This window comes from Eleutherodactylus coqui, chromosome 8 (genome assembly GCF_035609145.1).
Source record: "Eleutherodactylus coqui strain aEleCoq1 chromosome 8, aEleCoq1.hap1, whole genome shotgun sequence".
In the NCBI taxonomy this organism is placed as follows: Eukaryota; Metazoa; Chordata; class Amphibia; order Anura; family Eleutherodactylidae; genus Eleutherodactylus; species Eleutherodactylus coqui.
This window is the reverse complement of record NC_089844.1, coordinates 115,267,374-115,287,823: the sequence shown is the minus strand read 5'-3', so window position 1 is coordinate 115,287,823 and position 20,450 is coordinate 115,267,374. Positions and strand designations below refer to the sequence as shown.

The 20,450-nt window shown below is 45.0% G+C and overlaps 1 protein-coding gene across 1 annotated transcript in view; it reads left to right on the top strand.

The window, feature by feature from the left end:
• Nucleotides 1-4,195: 4,195 nt before the first annotated feature.
• LOC136577569 (palmitoleoyl-protein carboxylesterase notum2-like) overlaps nt 4,196-20,450 on the top strand; it is a 34,679-nt gene continuing 18,424 nt past the window's right edge. Inside the window, exons 1-7 of the mRNA XM_066577494.1 lie at nt 4,196-4,259; nt 11,678-12,033; nt 12,106-12,158; nt 12,363-12,458; nt 13,489-13,549; nt 14,683-14,741; nt 19,886-19,985. Coding sequence (XP_066433591.1) covers nt 11,717-12,033; nt 12,106-12,158; nt 12,363-12,458; nt 13,489-13,549; nt 14,683-14,741; nt 19,886-19,985 — 686 coding nt within the window. The 5' untranslated portion in view covers nt 4,196-4,259; nt 11,678-11,716. The remainder of the gene's footprint in view (nt 4,260-11,677; nt 12,034-12,105; nt 12,159-12,362; nt 12,459-13,488; nt 13,550-14,682; nt 14,742-19,885; nt 19,986-20,450) is intronic.

Below are 20,450 nucleotides of genomic sequence, written 5' to 3'. Positions count from 1 at the left end.
ACATTGTAGCAAACTATCAGAAGTATCTGTGCTGCTGCCCATGTATTTAGCTCCAGAGCTTTGCTAGGCCAGTTGTTTGCAACCTGTTGGCAGCCACAGGCAGTCAGGGTATGCTGGGAGTTGTAGTTTTGCAACAGCTGGAAAACCACATGCTAGAAACTGTTGGCCTAGACTTCATACAGTTGTATCACAGCTGATAGCAAGACTAGCTATATATGGGCCTGCAGCCTGTGATGTGAGCAAGAATATTTATATTTACTGGCAGGAAACAAAGATCTTAAAAATGGTGAGAAACTGAAAAAGTATATTAGAAGGTTACAGAACTTTTGATTTAAACAGTTATTAAAGAGGGTCTCTCCTCTGCCCTGACATGTCGGCTTTGCATTCTCCATAATATAGCAGTTTGGGAGAAACTTTTCTTTGAACTCTGCATCATGCAGTTCCTCTGTTAAGCCCCATTTAGACGGGACGAATGTTGGGCAAATGATGCCCGCCACTCGTCTCCGCATACTCTCACTCCCATGCTGTTGCACGGGAGCTAGTACTGCTGGCTCGCTCAAAGATGGGGAAGGCGGGGCGGCTGCAGGAGATTTCTCTCCTCGCGCTCCAGCACCCCTTTCCATTAACATAACATAGCGGCCGTTCAGTACTGAATGGCTGCTATTTACACTGAACGATCAGCTCATCGTCCATCGTTTATGCAGCATGTATTAAACGGCCGCTGTGTTATGTCAATGGAGACGGGCAGGGGATCGAATACTCCTGCAGACGCCCCGCTGTGAGCCAGCAATACTAGCTCCCGAGCAGCAGCACAAGAGCTAGTATGTGTGGGGCCAAGTGTCGGGCATCGTTTGCCCAACATTCGTCCCGTCTAAACGGAGCGTTATTCCTACTGGAAATGGATTAATAAATATACTGCTGGGTGTTACCAGTTGCAGGTGTGAACCCATTGTCTTCAATAACATTGCCATGCGATGCTGTACCAGCCCAGTTGAAAATAATGGGCAATGCCTGCGAGGTGTTCTGAGGGAATGCCCAAAGATAGGATATGCCATGATTTTTTCCGCACCGCGATGCGGGGAAAGATGGCTCATGTGTATAACCCCATTCAAAAGAATGCGGTTCATATTTGTGAGAGATTTGTCCGTCTTGCAATGCACAAATCTCGCATGATTTTCTCAGCTGTGTGAAAACAGCCTTAGGCTGATTCGGATTCACACGGGCGTATGCGTTTTTACATTCGCACGTCGGCGATGTAAAAATGCGTGAACGTTCAGACAGCTCTGGCCCGACACATATATGCTGAGCCCGCAATGCCGTTGGGTGGGGGGGGAGACAGCTTAGCTCTGCTAAGCTGTCTCCCCCTTTCTTCATCTTCACAACTCTCTGCAAGGGGAGGAGGTGGGATGATGCGGAACCAAGTAAGCTAAGCTCCCGCCCCCTCTCAGCTCCTTGTCAGCAGCCAGCAATGGGGAGGGGGGGGAGGCTCCGCCCCATTCTGCCCCCTCCGATTACAAACTGCCGGCAAGGGGCGGAGAGAAGGGGAAGGGAGTTTAGCAGTCCCACGGCTAAACTCCCTCCCATCTCCCGTCTCTGGCAGCTGTCATTGGCTCTCAATAGAGTCTATGGCAGCAGCCATATTTTGCCAGGAAAGATAGTTCCAAGATTATCTTTATTGGCCAGTGTAAAAGCACCCGGGGCTACATTGGCCGGCCGGGGGCTTTTGTGTCGTGGGAATATGACTGTGTGATCTGATGCATTGGAATCCAATGCATCAGATGGTAGCGTATATTGGCCAGTTGTGAAAACGGCGGCCCATATACACTTGTGTGAATAAGCCCTTAGGGTGCGATCACATGCCGCTAATTTGCTACAGATTTTCATGTAGATTTTGGTGCAGGTTTCCCTACTTTATTTTGAATTCAATTGTAAGAGTGAAATCTGCTTCAGATTTGTACAAGAATTTGCAACAAAATCTGCAGTAAATTAATGATGTGTGAATGCACCGTTAAGCTTAATTTATATCAGCACTGCACAACCTGGCAGTAGGTTGGGGCCAAAATTACAATCGGTAAACCTCTTGGGGCCACAGACAGGCTCACTTTGTAAAATCCTATCTATTCTATAGTTTAAAGGAGATGTCTCGAGGAAGCAGTGAATTTTTTTTTTGCCCAGTCCCCCTAATTAAACACACATTACTAAGCCCCCCTGTAAATGACTTTTCTAGCTGGTTTGTACTTACCGTTCCAGCGTTTCAGCAACTTATAAAAGTTTCCCCAAGATGGCCGCCGGCTTTTTTCCCGTCGCTTGCTGTAGCCCGACGTGCGCGCTCCCGAGACGCTGCCAGCTGTGTCTCCATGACAATACGACGCCCCGCAGCCGCCGACCGGACCCCTGGAGTGAACACGGCCGACCAGTCACCCACCGCCAGGCAGCAGGTAACCGGCGCAGCCCCCGGCCCCCCCACGCTAGACCCGGCTCCCCCGCGCTACCCCCCGGCGCCCCAGCGCTACCGCCCCGGCTCCCCAGCGCTACCGCCCCGGCTCCCCAGCGCTAGACCCTGCCAGACGAAGGCCCCCTCGGCCCAGCGCTAGGCCCCGGAGCCCAGCGCTAGGCCCCGGAGCCCAGCGCTAGGTTCCGGAGCCCAGCGCTAGGTTCCGGAGCCCAGCGCTGGGCTCCGGAACCTAGCGCTGGGCTCCGGGGCCTACCGCTGTGGCCCGGGACCTTCACCTGTTAGTGAAGATCACCCCCCGACCCATCACTTACCTGGGCGGCTTCTCGGGACAGCTGGGCTGCTGGGCTGGGCTTCTCCGCTGGGCAGCTCCAGTTTCTGCACCTTCCTCTAACAGAGGATGGTACAGAATGGCCGCTCCAGCGCGCTCCCGAGCAGTGACAGCTCGTCTGCGCATGCGCAGAAGAGCTGTAGCGGGGAGCACACTGAAGCGGCTCGTGCTGAAAGGAGAAGACTGGACTGCGCAAGCGCGTCTAAAAAAGCAAGCTACCAGCGAAATTAGACGGCACCATGGAGACGAGGACGCTAGCAACGGAGCAGGTAAGTGAATAACTTCTGTATGGCTCATATTTAATGCACGATGTATATTACAAAGTGCATTAATATGGCCATACAGAAGTGTATAACCCCACTTGCTTTCGCGAGACCTCCCCTTTAAGGATTAAACAAAACATGTGAAAAGCTATGAATTTGCTTTTACAATACAGTTAGGAACTAGAGATGGGCGAGCATGCTCGACCAAGCTTGATGCTTGATCGAGCATTAGCATATTTGAAAGCACTATGAGGTGCTCGGGTAAATTTCAGAGAAAGAGAGAGAGAGAGAGATGGGTCAGCATGGAAAATGCTCGAGTCTCACATTGACTTCAATGGGGTTCGTTACTCGAAACGAGCTCTCGATCATTACAAAAAGTTCGGCTCGAGTAACGAGAACCCGAGCATTTTGGTGCTCGCTCATCTCTATTAGGAACCTAAAAAAAAGCTCGAGGGGAATTACGTAGAAAGTTTTACACTGCAATACACTTACTGCAGCATATACACATCTCCAAATTCTGCAGCTTCAAAGATTTTGTTGCACCACCACTCCAGCGGCCTTGCCTGACTTCCATTCACTAAAGGTCCTTTACCCTGTACAGTCATGTCATGCTAGCTGTTTAGGCTTTACAGCCAGTGGCCAGCATGACATCTTGACCTCATAGTCCTGCCACGGTCCGCGAGCCACCGGAATCCTCTGCCAGGCAGCATGTGACCTGCGGGCCACTGTTCTGCACACCTGATTTATATTAAACTGTAAGAGACCTTTAGCCCATGAGAATAAATACCCATTTAGTTACTTGTAATGTATTGCAGTATGAAGACACGTCCTATAATGCATCTCAGAGGTCAAAGAATTGGAATGACCTTGTAGATAGGTATGTAAATATTACTTCCTGCTAAATGAAATAAAATGCTTTGGGTCTTTGTGGGAAACTGTTATGCATTCCTTGTTCCCCAGCAATGACGGTGTTAAGCAGTTTAACCTTGGCAAGGCATGTCCCTTTGATGTCTATTGATGTTCTGCATTTCAGGGATGTGAGGGGACTAGGCTTGTAATCCCCTGTACAGATCAATGAGTCATCCAGCTGCCATCCAAAATACAGTATATGTGCACCACGTACAACGATGAAGTGTTTTCTTTCCGAGAGGGGACTTGTGCCTGGTGGTTCTATCCTTAATGCTCCCAAGTAGTGGCATCTAGAGACACAGAGGTAAGGGAATGTATATGGCTTTTATTATAGCTATAGACTCCATTGTTACATGCTTCTCTTACATGCTGCTAGCATTATCTAGTATGTAGATGTTTACATAATATAGTATTTGACCCATCACTCTAGTCGAAGACACGTTCTATACTGGTAATAATGCATTGCCTCCAGTATATGCTATAGCCTATATATCCTCATATATTTGCATCGTCAGATGAGCAAAAAAGTTTTGAAACTTTGTAAAACTTTAGCAGATTTCATTTGCTTTCTACATGGTCAATCTAGGTGTCCTATCATCATCTATTTCGGATTCATTTACCAAGCTATCGCAATTCTGCATCCTGATTTCTGAGTCATTTTCCCATTTTATGAGTAAAAATTCATACTGCGTTATACACCGACCTTACCCAATATAATCTATTGAAGTCCATTGATGCAAACTTTGCCTCCAACTAGAATGCTGCATGGAGACTAGTGACAGCTTTAAGACAAACTTAAGTGGTCTCTTACATATGTATGCCCTTGCCTGGGGTGTGTATGCAAATGGAAGCAATACACATCAAAGAACTTCCATCCTCCTGCCTACATGATATGTAAAGCGAGGTATATAAAGCTGAGTTTGTCATTGTCTTATGATGTCTGATTTCTGGTACGGCAGATGAATATATTGCATGATAACAACTTTTTATGATGTCGTAGGGTTAAGCGGGATTTTCTAAGCTATTAACAAAAAGTTCATTCCCTTTAGCATTTTGAGAGTGTACGGATGGTTTCACACACAGAGTTTTGGATGCAGTTTTTGAGTGAAAGCCAGAAGTGATCCAGCAGGAAGGAGCAGTACAAGTCCTTCCTTTATGATTTACATTCCCTTTGAATCCACTTCTGGCTTTGGTCCAAAAAGAGCAAGAAAATCTGCAAAAAAAACTGTAATTTTTTTCCAAAAAATGCTGTGTGTGCAATCCCTCTAATCACACATGGCGCAAATGTTGCAGAAATTCTAGCAATGGAATCGCTGCTGAAATTTGGCTAGTGTGGATTTACAGTGTAATTGCTGTGGGCTATGCGTGAAGGTGGCCTTTGGGGTATATTCACATGGGAGATTTTTTCATACATTTTTCAGACCAAAATAATTGGACAGAAATAAAGAATAATGTTTTAAACTTTTATATTCACACATGCAATTTTTTAGTCAGATTTTTTAATTTTTTAATCACAGCATGCTCTATTTTATTGCAATCTGGTCTTAATGTCTGTAACCATGGTGACCAAAAAAAAAAAAAAAAAGAGAACCAGGAAGTTCCAAGACTGGGCATTTATATGTCTTTTTTATGTGTATGAAATGTGGACACAAAACCAATGAAAACTGCATGGCAAAAACTGTACAAATGCATAAAAATTGCATGAAAATCTCAAGCAAAGTCAGACTGATTTTAAAGACTGAAAAAAGTGCCTGTGTGCAAACGTCGTCACACACTGGAAAATTCTGCAAGACGCTGTGGAATATTCTGTTGTGTGTTAAAATAAATAAATAAATCTGCATGTGTGAGGGCTTCTTCAGATGACCATATTTGCATGTTTTTGTGCGCATAAAATATACGCACGCAAAACACGGAGAATAAAACCTATTGATTTCAATGGGTTCATTCTCATGTACGTTTTTGTATATGCATTCCCCGTGCATGCAAATAATAGAAGTCTATGGGAGGTGCGCACATATGCAGTCAATACTACGCAAATGCACAAAACTGCCAGGAATAGAAACACATCTGGACCTCGTTAGGCTACATAGCCTTTTAAATAAGGACGGGGGTATGCCATACACTGATATGCATGGAAAAATGACTCATTTACATGCAAATGTGTTGTGCTGAGGCGAATCTATTTGCACATACAGTTATCTGAAGCCCCCTTAACGTGGATTTTGAATACAGATTTGGAAATGGCTTAATTCTGCCAGCAATTGACAGGGTAACGTCCAACAATTGTGGTATTAGGGCTTATTTAGACGACCGTATATTTGCTTGGTTTTCACGCCGAGCCGATATACGTTGTCCTTGTCTGCAGGGGGGGGGGGGGATGGAAGAGCCAGGAGCAGGAACTGAGCTCCCGCCCCCTCTCCGTCCCTTGCAACTATTTGCAATAGGAGGGGGCGAGACGGGGGCAGAGCTAAGTCCCACCCCTTCCATTGCAAATAGTGGCGAGGGGTGGGGAAGGGGCAGGAGCTCAGTTCCTGCTCCTGGCTCTTCCATCTCCCCCCCCCCCCCCCCTGCAGACAAGGACACCGTATATCAGCTCGGCGTGAAAACCGAGCCAATATACGGTCGTCTAAATAAGCCCTTAAGTTGTGAATTTTGACACAGTTTTTGAGGCAGAATTTGCTGCAAAAAATTTCCCAGTGAATTGTGCCATGTGAACATGCGCTTATATTTTGCAGATTTTGCTGTGGATTTTGTCAACAGAGTATCAGTGTATTGAAGAATTACCCAAAGGGCTCCTTCACATGACTGTATACATTTATGCATTCACCTGTACACACCGTATATTCACATGAATTAACTTTTGCCACAATTGACTCCCGATCTTAATTGTTGTATTTAAAGCCATTCACACTGGGTGCTGCTGCGTGTATGTAAAAATATATGCTAAATTGATGGCAAGCAACGATCAGAATGGCAATTAAAGGGGTTGTCCCGCGCCGAAACGGGTTTTTTTTTTTCTTTAAACCCCCCCCCCCCCCCCCCGTTCGGCGCGAGACAACCCCGATGCAGGGGTTAAAAAAACAAACCGCTCAGCGCTTACCTGAATCCCGGCGGTCCGGCGTCTTCATACTTACCTGCTGAAGATGGCCGCCGGGGTCTGCTCCCTCCGTGGACCGCAGCTGTTCTGTGCGGTCCATTGCCGATTCCAGCCTCCTGATTGGCTGGAATCGGCACGTGACGGGGCGGAGCTACACGGAGCCGGCATTCTGCACGAGCGGCTCCATTGAAGAGAGCAGAAGACCCGGACTGCGCAAGCGCGGCTAATTTGGCCATCGGAGGGCGAAAATTAGTCGGCTCCATGGGAACGAGGACGCCAGCAACGGAGCAGGTAAGTATAAAACTTTTTATAACTTCTGCATGGCTCATAATTAATGCACAATGTACATTACAAAGTGCATTATTATGGCCATACAGAAGTGTATAGACCCACTTGCTGCCGCGGGACAACCCCTTTAAAGGCCTGAATAGGGCGAGCTGTCCTCTTTTCCCACTGTTGTATGCGGGGTATCACCCTCCCCCTCCCTTTTTTTCAGCTGCCACAGAAATCTATGGAAGCTTTCTGCATAATACGGTGAAAGATAGCTGAAGACTAACTTTTCATGTACCATATAAAATACGGCCCAAGAAAGACAGAGCGCGTCCTATTTTTGATCGCGTGGAAAAAACACGTTCGTCTGAATAAGCCCTTAAGCGCTGATTTTGATGCAGGTTTGGGGGTAGAATTTGTTGCGAAAAATTCCATGGTGAATTCTTCCATATGAAAATGCGCTTAGACGTGCAGATTGTGCTGTGGATTATGACAACAGAGTATCCATCATATTGCTTTATAGTCCAGCGTGTGTGAAAGCGCCCGATGAGTACAGCCATGCAGGGCAGATACACTGCAGAGTATCCATCATATTATATTCCAGCGTGTGAAAGCGCCCGATGAGTACAGCCATGCAGGGCAGATACACTGCAGAGTATCCATCATATTATATTCCAGCGTGTGAAAGCGCCCGATGAGTACAGCCATGCAGGGCAGATACCCTGCAGAGTATCCTTCGTGGACATGAAGGCAGTAGTTACTGTAGCAAAATCCTATTCTCACACTGGGTATAAAAAAATCCATGTGGAATCCGTGCAGAATTGATCTTCAATGCAGATTTTAAATCCACAGCTTGTCAAGTTATGATGCAGCTTTTCACAGCAGTTTTCACTTTTTGTAACTCACAGGGCAAACTTTGCAACAGAATCTATGACAGATCCCCATGTAACACAAGCAAATGTTACTGTAGAATCATTGTGAATTGAAATGGCAGCAAACTCCATTGCAGACAATCCGCCCCATGGCCGACCCTAAACTCTGTAATTCCCTGTGCATGCCAGTTTGGTGCAAGAACTGCTGTGTAGATCTTGGTGTTCTTGAATGGATCGTGTTTCTGGTCTCTCACTATTGACAACTGCTCTGCTTTTTGTTTACACTAGTTTTGCTACATTGTATCCAATAGTGTAAACAAAGTCAGTCCAGTTCATAAAGCTGGGTTAGATACAAATATGCCACAATGATACAATGTGTGTTATAGCTGCACAAGAGGAACAGCTGCAACACATTCAGCACTGCTATGTCTGTATTATATAGTGGAGCTTAGGAGATCCAGGGATGATTTCACTTCTTATTTAAATCTTTATGTTTGGTTTATTAATTCACCTCTTCCTTAGGCTAACTTCACACGGGGCGATAACAGTCCGAGAAACATGTAAACCGGCGATTCTTAGCTGCAATTGTGAGGCATTTTGTAAGAAATGCGCATCACATTGCTGCGCTCACGTCTTGTAAACGCGTGTAAAAAAAAAATCACATGTTGTTCCAATAGTAAAAATAGAAAAATCACATCGCACTCACATGAAAATTGCATTTACATGCAAGTGTGATGCGATTTTTTTTCACACTCCTATAGAAAACAATGAATGATGCTTAGATGAGAATCACCCAAAAATAGGACATGCCGTGAGTTTTCTGTCAGATCATCGGTAAGACACAGATTTAAATTAAAGTGTTCTTTTCACGTGCGAGTTTTGTCCATATCACAATCGGATGGAACTTACGTATGAAAATCACCTGTGTTAATACACCATAAGGGCTTATTTACACAAGCATATATCAGACGGCATTTTCACGGTCAGCCAATATACGCTTTCTAGAGATGAGCGAACGTGTCCGTAACGGACACATCCGCACCCGGACACCGGCTTTAGCGAACACTGGAGTGTTCGCGCGTAAGTGTCCGGGTGCCGCCGGGGGGCGGGGAGATGCGCGGCGGCGCGGGCGGCAGTAGCGGGGAACAGGGGGGAGCCCTCTCTCTCTCCCTCTCCCCCCCCGCACCCCCCCGCGCTGCCACGGCGGCCCCCGAACTTTTTCGCCCGAACACCGAGGTGTTCGCAAAGTTCGGTGTTCGGGCGAAAAAGGGGCGGGGCCGAACGTGTTCGCTCATCTCTAACGCTTTCATCTAAGCAGTTCCCCCTTCCCTCCCCCTTATGAGCTCTCTGCCTCTGTCCTCCCCTTTCGAGCGGTTTGCGATTGGAGTGGGCGGGACAGGGGTGTGGCTAAGCTCCCACCCCCTCCTCTTGTCCATAGCCAGCAATAGGAGTGGGCGGAACAAAACAGAGCTTAGCTCCACCCCCACCCCGCCTACTCCCATTGCAAACACCAGAGTGGAGGAGAGAGGCAGAGAGTCGGTGAGGGGGAGGGAAGAGGGGACTGCTCAGATGGAAGCGTATATCGGCTGGCAGTGAAAACACCGGCCGATATACGCTCATGTAAATAAGCCCTAAGGCCAATGTCACATGAGTGTATGCGTATTTGCGCACGCACGAGCATAGCATTTTTTCAGAATGAATGTTGCTGTGGCTCCTGGCGCGGAAGTTACTGCATTTTGTGGTGCATAATGTGGGCCCATTCTACCGGTGTGAAAGCACCATAAAGGCTTAATGACGTGTTTGTGCACGCATTGCGCAGAGAATGGAGCCCATTGTTTTTATTCTCACTTTCTGCATGCAAAAAAAGAAAGTGCCATGCTCTATTTTTGTGCGCACCTAATGCACCATAGGAGGGTGCACCCGATCCCTGTGAAATTGCGCAATTTAGTAGTGAGATTGATAACACCAATGACTAATTAAGCTGCACAGCCTTTTCAATCATGATGCAGGTGTATCCCGCGCCGATGTGAATGGTCCCTGGCAGCGCAGAAAGTACAGTTTACAGTGCATATACGCTGAGCATACCGCGTCATTTTGCACTGTGAATGTCGCGCTATCTGCGCTTACTCTTGTGTGAAACAGCCCTCAGGGCTCCTGCAGATGAGCGCAGGCACAGATATGTTCGATTGAAAGGGCTGTGCAGCCTAATTAGTCCTCGGTGTTATCAATTTTCCTGCAAAATCACACAGTTCAGTGCGCAATTTCATGCAGATCATAGACTCCTATGGGGTCTTTCGCTCACAAATGTGCACAAAAAAGTGCATGTTACGTATTTTTTGCACAGATACGAATAATGTGAGGGTACCCATTGAAATGGGTTCTATTCTCTGCATTTTGCACATGAAAATTTTGCGCACGCAAAAACGCTCGTGTACAGAAACCCTAAGGGTATATTTGCATGCAGCGAAAGTTTGGCAGAAACATACTGTGGCTGAAAATCTGTTCCATATGCGTAAGTTTGGTAATTTTGGCACCATATACATGGATTTCTGCAAACCCCACTCAGATGAATGGAGCACTCACAGAAACGTATATAGCAAATCTGCAACGTGTGAATATACTAATACTTCTGCAGTTATAAGAATATTTTCCAGTTAGTTTATCATATCACTCACATGGCTAATCTACACAACCTCAACAGGCTGCAGCAAAGACTCCATCAGGTACCAAATGCACAGAACAATGGAGGGTTAATTTATCAAGGCACAAAGCTCTAACTGAGCATTTCTGAGCCCAAGTGTTTTTACAGGGCATGTTCTCCAAATGGGCATTGCATATTTGCACACAAGTGCATGTTTTACTGTACTTTTTGCATGCAAAAAAAGGATGCAACCATGCTCCCATTAACTGAAATGGGCAATTGGTTCATTATGGCTCTTTCCGTGTGCAAATGCGCGGAAAAATAAAGCATGCTACATATTTCTTGCATGACCAGAACACGTGTGCACAAAATATGTGAATGAACCCATTGAAATCCAAGAGCTCTAATTTCTGTATATTGCACATGCAAAAGGTTCACGTGCAAATATGCCCGTGTGCATCTGACCAAAGGATAACCAGGCCTTTCTAAAGACACTTGACAAGCTCAATTTTGCAGTTCTGTGCTTTTCTTACACCCTCCTCACACTCAACACCAGATATCTGCTCTAGACCGACATTGAACACTCCCATTACAACCCTCTTATACAGGGATCTAGGTGCAGCTACTTAGTCACCATGCTAGTCCTAATATCTGACATGGACCACACATTAAGGAACCGACCCTACTCTTCATTGATCAGAGTCCAGGGCTTATTCCAGCTTTTTCCAAAAACTGTTTTTAAAAAAAGTTGTACTCTGCATAAGAGAAGGTTCTAAGAACACCAAATATCTTTCCACCAGCACATTCTCAGTGGCCAGCTCACTCTCAGTTTCTCTTGATAGGCCTGAACATTGAAGTATCTGGAGGGTAGAAGAACAAAAATGTACGTTATGCTGCTTACACAGATCTTCTTGGTTTTTCTTACTGTGAATCAAGTGATGCCTCAAAGCAAACGTGGAAATAAAGCTAGCTCAAGGACTTCCATGCAAGGTAGAGATGTTCTCCTGCCAGGTACTGAGGGGCAGTCTGTATCTGCTCCTGGAATGCCTGCAGTGAATGTCTCTTTACTGGAACAGACTCTGAGACCAACAAGAAGCCCCATTTTGGATCTGTTGGGTGAACAGAAAACCTCAGATGATATGAGGCTTTATTTGCTGAAGAACACCCAAGTAACCTGCAATGATGGGACCACAGCGGGGTAAGCACTGGAGAAAGCATTTGACCAAGAAGATGTTCCTGATGGCTTATCTTCTGCCTTTTGCCCTCACAGGTACTACATCCGAGAATCCAAAACCAGTAAGAGATGGATAATATTTCTTGAAGGTAATGAGTTTTTTACTTTAACGCCTTGCCTATGACTTATCTCTTTCTTTGTGTTCTCACGAATATTGGTTCAGCCAGCAAAATGACTTGCTCTCTACTATGTAACTACTTGTATGTAATCGTTAACCATATGTTATGTTATATGTGAGATGCTGTAATGGTATAAGGTTTTCTATCCTGAGGACTTCTTCTCTCTTTCAATAGGCGGATGGTGTTGTTACAGTAAAGAGACTTGTGATGTTAGATACAAGAATGTCAAGCGTCTCATGAGCTCCTCAGACTGGCCGAAAACTAGAAGAGGTAACCTTGACTTATGTAGGGTGGTTTCACATGTAGCGTTTTGCATCAAAACGCTATGTTTTTCATGGTGGGTTTTGGAAAAATGTTGCAGCTTGATGTTAGCTGTAGGTCAATAGAAAGTATAAAACACAATTTTCCTCATTGCTTTTAGTGTTTTGTCCTTGCATTTTTTGGGGGGGGTCCATAGCATTCTTTATTTTCCTGGTGGGTGTTCTTTTTAGGCTGTGTTCACACTTGGCATTTTCTTCCTTAACTCCCCCCCCCCCCTTTTTTTTTTTTAATTTGCCTGCGTATTTTACTGTACTTTTTGTGCCCACAAAGCCTGTTCATTTGCACAGGCAAAGATACTGATTGAAATGGCTAATTTGTCACATTTGTGCACCCCCATTGACTTTTATGGGGACTTTTTGTGCGCAAATACGCAGGAAAATAGAAGTTTGTTGCATGCTCAAAATACAAAAATGTGAATGAATCCGTAGAAATAAATGGGTTCTACTCTGTTTTTTTATGTGTGCAAATACACCCGTGAGATGCCAGCCTAAGGGCGCCTTCAGGCGACCATATATCGGCCGTGTTTTCACACTGGCCGATATACGGCGTCCCTCTCTGATGGGGGAGAAGACTGCAAGAGCTGGGCGCAGTGCTCTGAGCTCCCGCACCCTCTCCGTCTCCTGCCCTTATTTGAATGAGAGGGGGTGGGATGAGGTGGAGCTAAATTCCAGAACTGGGCCCCACCTCCTCTGATTGCAAATAGTGCCAAAGGGGCGGGAGCTCAGAGCACTGCTCCCGGCTCTTCCAGCCTCCTCCCCCCCCCCCTGCAGAGATGGACGCCATATATCAGCCGGCGTGAAAACCCAGCCAATATACGGTCGTTTGAGGGCACCCTAAATGTGGCACAAAGTTTATCTGACAGTTTTCTGTTGCAATTTGCACCAAAAAACGGATGAATTTTCGATAGTAAATAAGCCCTAATGTCTTGTTGGTCTTGCGACAAATGAGTGTAACACTGCTCTCCTTTTGCTGTTGACAGGTGCAGGAATTCTATCACCGCGACAGGATGAGAATCCTCACTGGTGGAATCTAAATGCAGTGTAAGTTTTCTGTTCGGCGTGCGACTGTATGACAGACCAATAACATTGTACAACATGGAAATAACATAATAACATAGCAAAGAAAGTGTAGTCTTTGACCCAAAGCAATTAGATCACCGCTATCTTTTGTTAGAGGCCCCTTTAATAATAATGATCTGATTAGTTCCTATGGGCAATTCACAATATTGGTCTGAGAAACTTAGACTGATATTGCACTCAAACCTGCGACTATCTTTTTTTTTGTTCAGTGAGCGCAATACAGTATTCAAGAAAATGCGCATCGGATCACACTGCACCTGATTTTTAACATGTTCATGTAATTAGAATAGACAAAATCTGTGCTTTGCATTTTTTTTAAAAAGATTCTACAGAAAATGGATTCTTTGCAAAGAATCGCACGTAAATTGGACCTACAGCAAATTTTCAAACTTGAACAATCGGAGTGAAAAATCATTCATGTAAAGGAACCCATGCAGATGAATGCATTCGCTTTCTACACTAGTTCTGTTTGTGCTGGACATACAGAATTTGCGCAAGATTATCAGCTGTTACTATGGCCTTAGCACGGTCGACGATCCGTGGTAAAGCGCATGCATTTTCGAATTTATCTTCACACTTGTAGATTCGAATTGTGTATCTGCAGCATGTTCTATTTTACCGTTGAAACCACATGAACGGCGGCCTCTATTGATTTCAATGGAGGCGTGTGACCTGCAGCCTATATAAATTGCGTATGAGCTGTAGGTACCCACATCATTGCTAAGCGATGGCGCAGGAAATGCAAACATGCAAAAACCCCTGTACTGCGCATGACCGCCTGCGAGCCTCCGCAGTCATACACAATACAGTTACTTGCATACACAGGGTCACCGGCCGGGCTCACAGGTGGAATGCTCTGCAGGCCTCTAGCATTCAGAATCCAACTCGCTCGTGTGAGCCCAGGCCTTAGGGTTTTCGTATAGCACTATGTGAAGCCTTGGTTTAACCCTTTTGACTATATATAGGGAACCATTTGAGACTGCAGAGTGATTTCTGGTGGTAAGCCAGAATTCCCTCAGGCCATAAAACTTCAGGGCTTCTTTAAGCTGGCTAGTCCTAGATACAACTAACTGTCTTCTTCCTCTTTTCTACAGCTTTGTCCCATATTGCTCAAGTGATGTCTGGAGTGGAAACCTATCCAAGTCCAAGAACGGTACCTTCTTTTTAGGTTTCCTAGTATAACTTTAAAGAAATCCTGTCACTAGTGTTATAATGCTTCTAGTTCTAGCCAACCTTGAACTATCTGTAGCAATGCGAAATGCCTATGCCATGGATTGCTCATCTTACAATATAAGGTAACTGCAATAGGAGCAGTCCTCAAAATAACCCTAAATAGGACCGTGGGAAATGTATTCAGTGAATACAGAGAGGCTGTGGACACCACAGCTACTGATGTGGATGCCTTATCCCCAAAATACTCTATATAGTGCTGATCGTGTCCCAAGATGGCTAATGGGTCTGCTTTTGCCATGGAGCGCAGGCTTTTTATCACGCCTCTCCTTATTAATATAATGGCACTCACATTTTACTGTTAGAATCTGTTATGCCTAACTGCTCGCCTCCACATATGCATTTTTTTTTTGTCTGTAGCACACACAAACATGCTCCTATTGTCTTTTTTTTCAATGGGTACTTTGGGTTCCATTCACTTGTATTGTGTGCAAATTTAGTGTGAGCAATACGCTGTGCAAATACGTTCATGTAAATAAACCTCCCATTTACACAACGATTATCGCTCAAAATTCGTTCAAAGGATGGCTTTTGAGCGATAATTGTTGAGTGTAAACCCTTCCATCTTTCACTCTTCGGCTGAACATAAAATGCATCGTTCAGTTGGAGAGAGACAGCAGGGACCCTAAGCTGTGTTCTACACGGGAGCAGCTGATTACATTGTATTCAGCTGACAGCCTGTGGCAGCCCTTGCAAAGACAATGCAGCTGAGTAAAAAGTCCAGACCACAAGCTAGGATTTGCAAACAGCTGCTGGAGGCTCATTTGCATGCTAATGAAGCCGATAAAGTGCTAATGGGCATTAGTGTCCATTAGTACTTTATGCAAAAGGATCACTAACACTTTTAATCTTTGAATCCTTTGAAAGATTGGCTTTGCGTGTAAATGAGCCTTTAGACTTTTTTTTTGTTTTTTCCTTTTAGTGCATATTATACGCAATGAACAAACGAAAGTATGAATGAATCAAAGTACTTTCAGTGACTCCATTCCCCACATACTATGCAGTATGCACGCATAATAAGCAATGAAATTGTGCTTTTCCTTATACTTCACTACTGACTTTCATGTAGCCACACATTATTGTGATTCTTTACCCCCATTCCTCTTCTCTCCCCCCACCCCCCAAAAAAGTGCTGAAAAACCTTTTTTTTCAAGAAGTGCTGTATGAGATCAGCATAAAGTACTTAAGGCATGTTGTCACTTGGGCCTCTTTCATACGGGCAACAGAGTGATATCATCATGAGAAAATCGCACCTGTTTTCTCGCTGTGATTATTGCAGTTTTTGTTTTTGTGTTTTTTGGGTTTTTTTTATTTTTATTTTTTTTGTAGCGCTCTTTTGCCAGAATTTTCGGTGGGGAGGAGAAGGGGTGCATGAAATAGAAGCCCTACCCTGAAAACAAACATTGGCTACATTGAAAAATAAATACATCACCTGAGGGCGCTTTCACCTGACAGTTTTGTGAACCAAAACCAGGAGTGGGTCCAAAATATGGAAGAAATACAAATCTTTCCATCATACTTTCTCTCCACTTCTGGTTTTGACTCACCAAAAACTTAACATGAAATCTGTTGTGTGAAAGCGCTCTAACAGGTGCTGTCCACTCCGCCGCACGTCTCCTTCTAAAGCTCTGGCACACTTGTCTGTAGTTTTCAGCCAGCGCTTCCTGGTTTGGGAGCTGGATATCTCGCACCTCAGATCGTATTAACGGGCAATTTCACTGCTAATTGAAATAGCTTGAAATCACCCGTTCTCACGATCTTTAGTGCCATATAGCTGTGACCTTTTCATGCACCTATACTGCGCTTAAACAGCGCTCGTCTGAACGAGGCCTTCGCAGTAGGTCTGTGTCACCACTATGCTTGGTGTAGGCCCATTGTAAATAACTACCTCTTAATTAGAAGGCAACATCTTATTAACCAGCACAAAGTGTATCAGATGAACTATTCCCAAGTGTGAATCTATAAGACCAGCTTCTCTGCAGTACCTGAATATTTGGTTTGAGATAGGAGAACCGGTTGCATACATCTATCCTAGTCTGATTGCTAACTTTGGGGGGAGGGGGTCACTACTAATTGCTCTCAGGTTGGTCTGTTCTGGTCCTCAGGACTTCTGTCTGCTGTTCAGATTGCTGCTTTCAAAGCTGAAGACGCCCATACAATTCAGAAGATTCCTATTTGTGTTTTCAGCTCTTTCACATGAGCGTACGTTTTCACGGCCGGACAATATACGCTACGATCTGATGCATTGGATTCCAATGCATCAGATTACATGGCCGTATTCCCACAGCGTAAAAGCTCCCAGCCAATATAGTGCCGGGCCGAAAGAATAGTCCTGGAATTATCTTTTCGGATGGAATATGTCAGCTGCTGCATGGGCTCCTATGGGAGCTAATAACAGTGGCCGGAGAAGAAAGGTGGGAGGAAGTTTAGCAGGGTGACTACTAAACTCCCTCCCTCTTCTCTCCTCTGGCTGTTTGCAATGGGAGGGGTTGGAGCGAAGCTCCACTCCTCCCACTGCTGGCTGTGGATAAGGGGCAGGGGTGGGTCCTTAGCTCCGCCCGGCCCCACCGACTCCCATTGCAAACAGCCGAAGGGTAGGGGAGGTAACAGCGTTGCGGTCTCAGTGTATATGCGCCGGGGCCCGTGCCATCTGAACTGGCACACAAACGTTAGATTTGTGCGCCCGTTCACATGTGTGTTGGCACTGGCGGGCACACTTCAAAACCACCTCTCTGCCTCCTCTCCACCCCTCTGCACTATTTGCAATGAAAGGAGGCAGGACAGAGGCAGGGCTAACTTCTAAGAATTAGCCCCGCCCCGTCCCGCCTCTCCCCATTGTAAATAGTGCAGAGAGGGGGTGGGAGCTCAGTTCCTGCTCCTGGCTCTTCCAGCCTCTAAACACTAAACCCATGTTCTAATTCTTTTTCATTCTATCAATCAGAAGTGTATTTCTGTCCATTGACTTGATTTTTTTTTTTATTGCAAGCCTTATCAAGTGCGGTTCTTTTATATCCTCTTTGGCGTAATCTTCTTTTTTTTTTTTTTTTTTAATCCCTTTTTAGTTGAATCAAAAATGGAGCTATCAGAGCAGGATCTTTTTGCCCGAATAAATTCTCCTTTTGGAATAGCTTTGATGGGTGTGTTTTTTAGGGTGACCACTATTAGGCTGGATTCAGACGAACGTATATCGGCTCGGTTTTCACGCCGAGCCGATATACGGTGTCCTCATCTGCGCCGGGGGAGGGGAGGGAGGATGGAAGGGCCAGGAGCAGGAACTGAGCTCCCGCCCCCTCTCTGCCTACTCTCCACCCCTCTGCACTATTTGCAATGAAAGGAGGCAGGACAGGGCGGAGCTAAGGTCCGAGAATTAGCCCTGCACCTGTCCCGCCTCTCCCCATTGCAAATAGTGCAGAGGGACGGAGAGGAGGCAGAGAGGGCGGGAGCTCAGAGCACTGCTTTTCCCCCCCCTGCAGAGAGACACCGTATATCAGCTGGGCGTGAAAACCGAGCCGATATACGTTCGTCTGAATCCACCCTTAGCGTGTAGGACTGTATTTCCTGCGGTTTCTTTTCTGTATAAGTTTGTCTCAATACCTGCAGCAGTGTTACCTTTAAGAACCAAATCTAGGAAAGGTACTTCTTTATCACTATGGGAAATTGTGAACTGTAGATTTACAGAGTTATTTATATATTCCCCAAATCTCGAAATGTCTTTGAATCCCTCCTCTGGTTCCACTCCTTTGTCCCAGATAATATCATCAATAAATCTAGCATACCACACCATGCGGCATGTATATGGATTTTTACATTCAAGTAATTAAGGTGGGACAAAATTAACTGTTTCATGAACTTTATATACATCAATAGACGTATATTAACTTTTATGTTCAGCATTAAAGTAAACATCCACCATAAGAATGAAACGCAATACACAAGCACGTCATATGGTGGCAGAGCAGTGTGAGACGTGACACGAGTACAGGGTTTCAAATGGGTGGTTGGCCATACTAATCATGTAGACCTGATCTTGCATGAACCTTCCGGCCTGTCCTCTACCATGGATCTGTCCATTTACTTCAATGGGATCTTTGCTTGTAATGGCTCCATTCACATTGCAGTGGTCAGGCTTGGTATCTGCAAAAATGAGTTGAGTGCATTGGCCCAGGTAACAGCTGATCAGCAAAGATCCAGGGTGGCAGACCCCACTGTTCTACTATTCATGGCCTACTGTAAGGATGGACAATCAATAAGTAACTAATTCACAACTTTTTTAAATTCTTACCTTATTTTATCACATCCTCTGCTTTTAGCCTGATTTTCTGCTTTAATCTTCCGGATTGGCCTCTTTCAATCATTGTATAACAAAAAGTTCTTCAACTTTCTAATAAGGTTTCATTTATCACGATTTAAAAGATCTTTGATTGTAAGTGAATTGGAAGAGTCTTTATATCCAGGGGCTGGAAACATAAATGTCTTTTCAGATGGGTTTGCAATAATTTGTGTATATAGTATAGTCAAACTTTAGATCACAAGATGAAGGGCCTGAGCTGCAGGTGGATACATTGACACATTGTAGCAAACACTCAGGAGAGAAGAATCCTTTGTGTTTCGCTCACAAAGGACTTCCTTGGCTGCAGTGACTGAATGGTCCCAGCAGCTGAGGGCTTGCTACAATTACAAATTCATAAGTGAGGCAAATGTCTGAACAGACCCGTTTAATTGGCGTAATAATGAGAAAATTGCCCTCCAATGTATGAACTATTGGGAGGGAGGCTACATTTCTTTTTAAGTTAAGAGTTGGTGAGGGCAAAGTTTTTCAAATAAGTAGAGGTAAAACCAGCGCTTAGTGTGTTTCTCAATAAATTCTTGCCACGATTGATATATCACGCGCCCCCCCCCCCCCTTCCCATTTGAAAAACCTGAGCCGAATTCAAAATGGCCACCGAAAACCTCAATTTTCTCATTACAGAAGTTTAAATAAGTGTCCAGACTTCTGCCTTACTCTGTTTGAATGTTCAAATTCATACATGTATTGTCATTGTCCTAAAATGTCTTTGTTTTCTGCAGATTATGCATTTATGGGCTCAGCAATTATACAGGAAGTGGTTCGCGAATTGGTGCCGAAAGGTATTAAACAGGCAAAAAGTGTCATTCTAGCCGGTTCCAGGTATATACTCTTATTCATCCATGCCTTTCTGCATTATGTTAATATTTATAGCAAAGGGGATATTTTGGGTCAATCATGTCTAGTCTCCTACTACCCATAGCCACGTAGTGCTTGCAACTCCTTGTTCCTGGTCTGTGGATGACCGCTATCTACCTGGGTATGAGCTGACCGATATGTATCATGTCTAATTTTTCTGTAGAAGTAAATAAACTGGGTTTACACACAACTGGGAAATAAATAAGATCAGTATAAACCTGTAGGCATTTAGCCCAAGCTAAACCACTTTAGGACTACCCATAGACTATAAATGTGCAGCCAGTCCTTATCTACCTTACTGGGACACTTCAAAATGTCCTTTTAGAGAATCTCTCCCCCAGAGCCCCGAAGTTGTGCAGGATCTCCGTGATCTGAGGGTAATAGCGGCACAGATCAGAGCTGCCAGGAGACCAATCGACATGGTCTTCA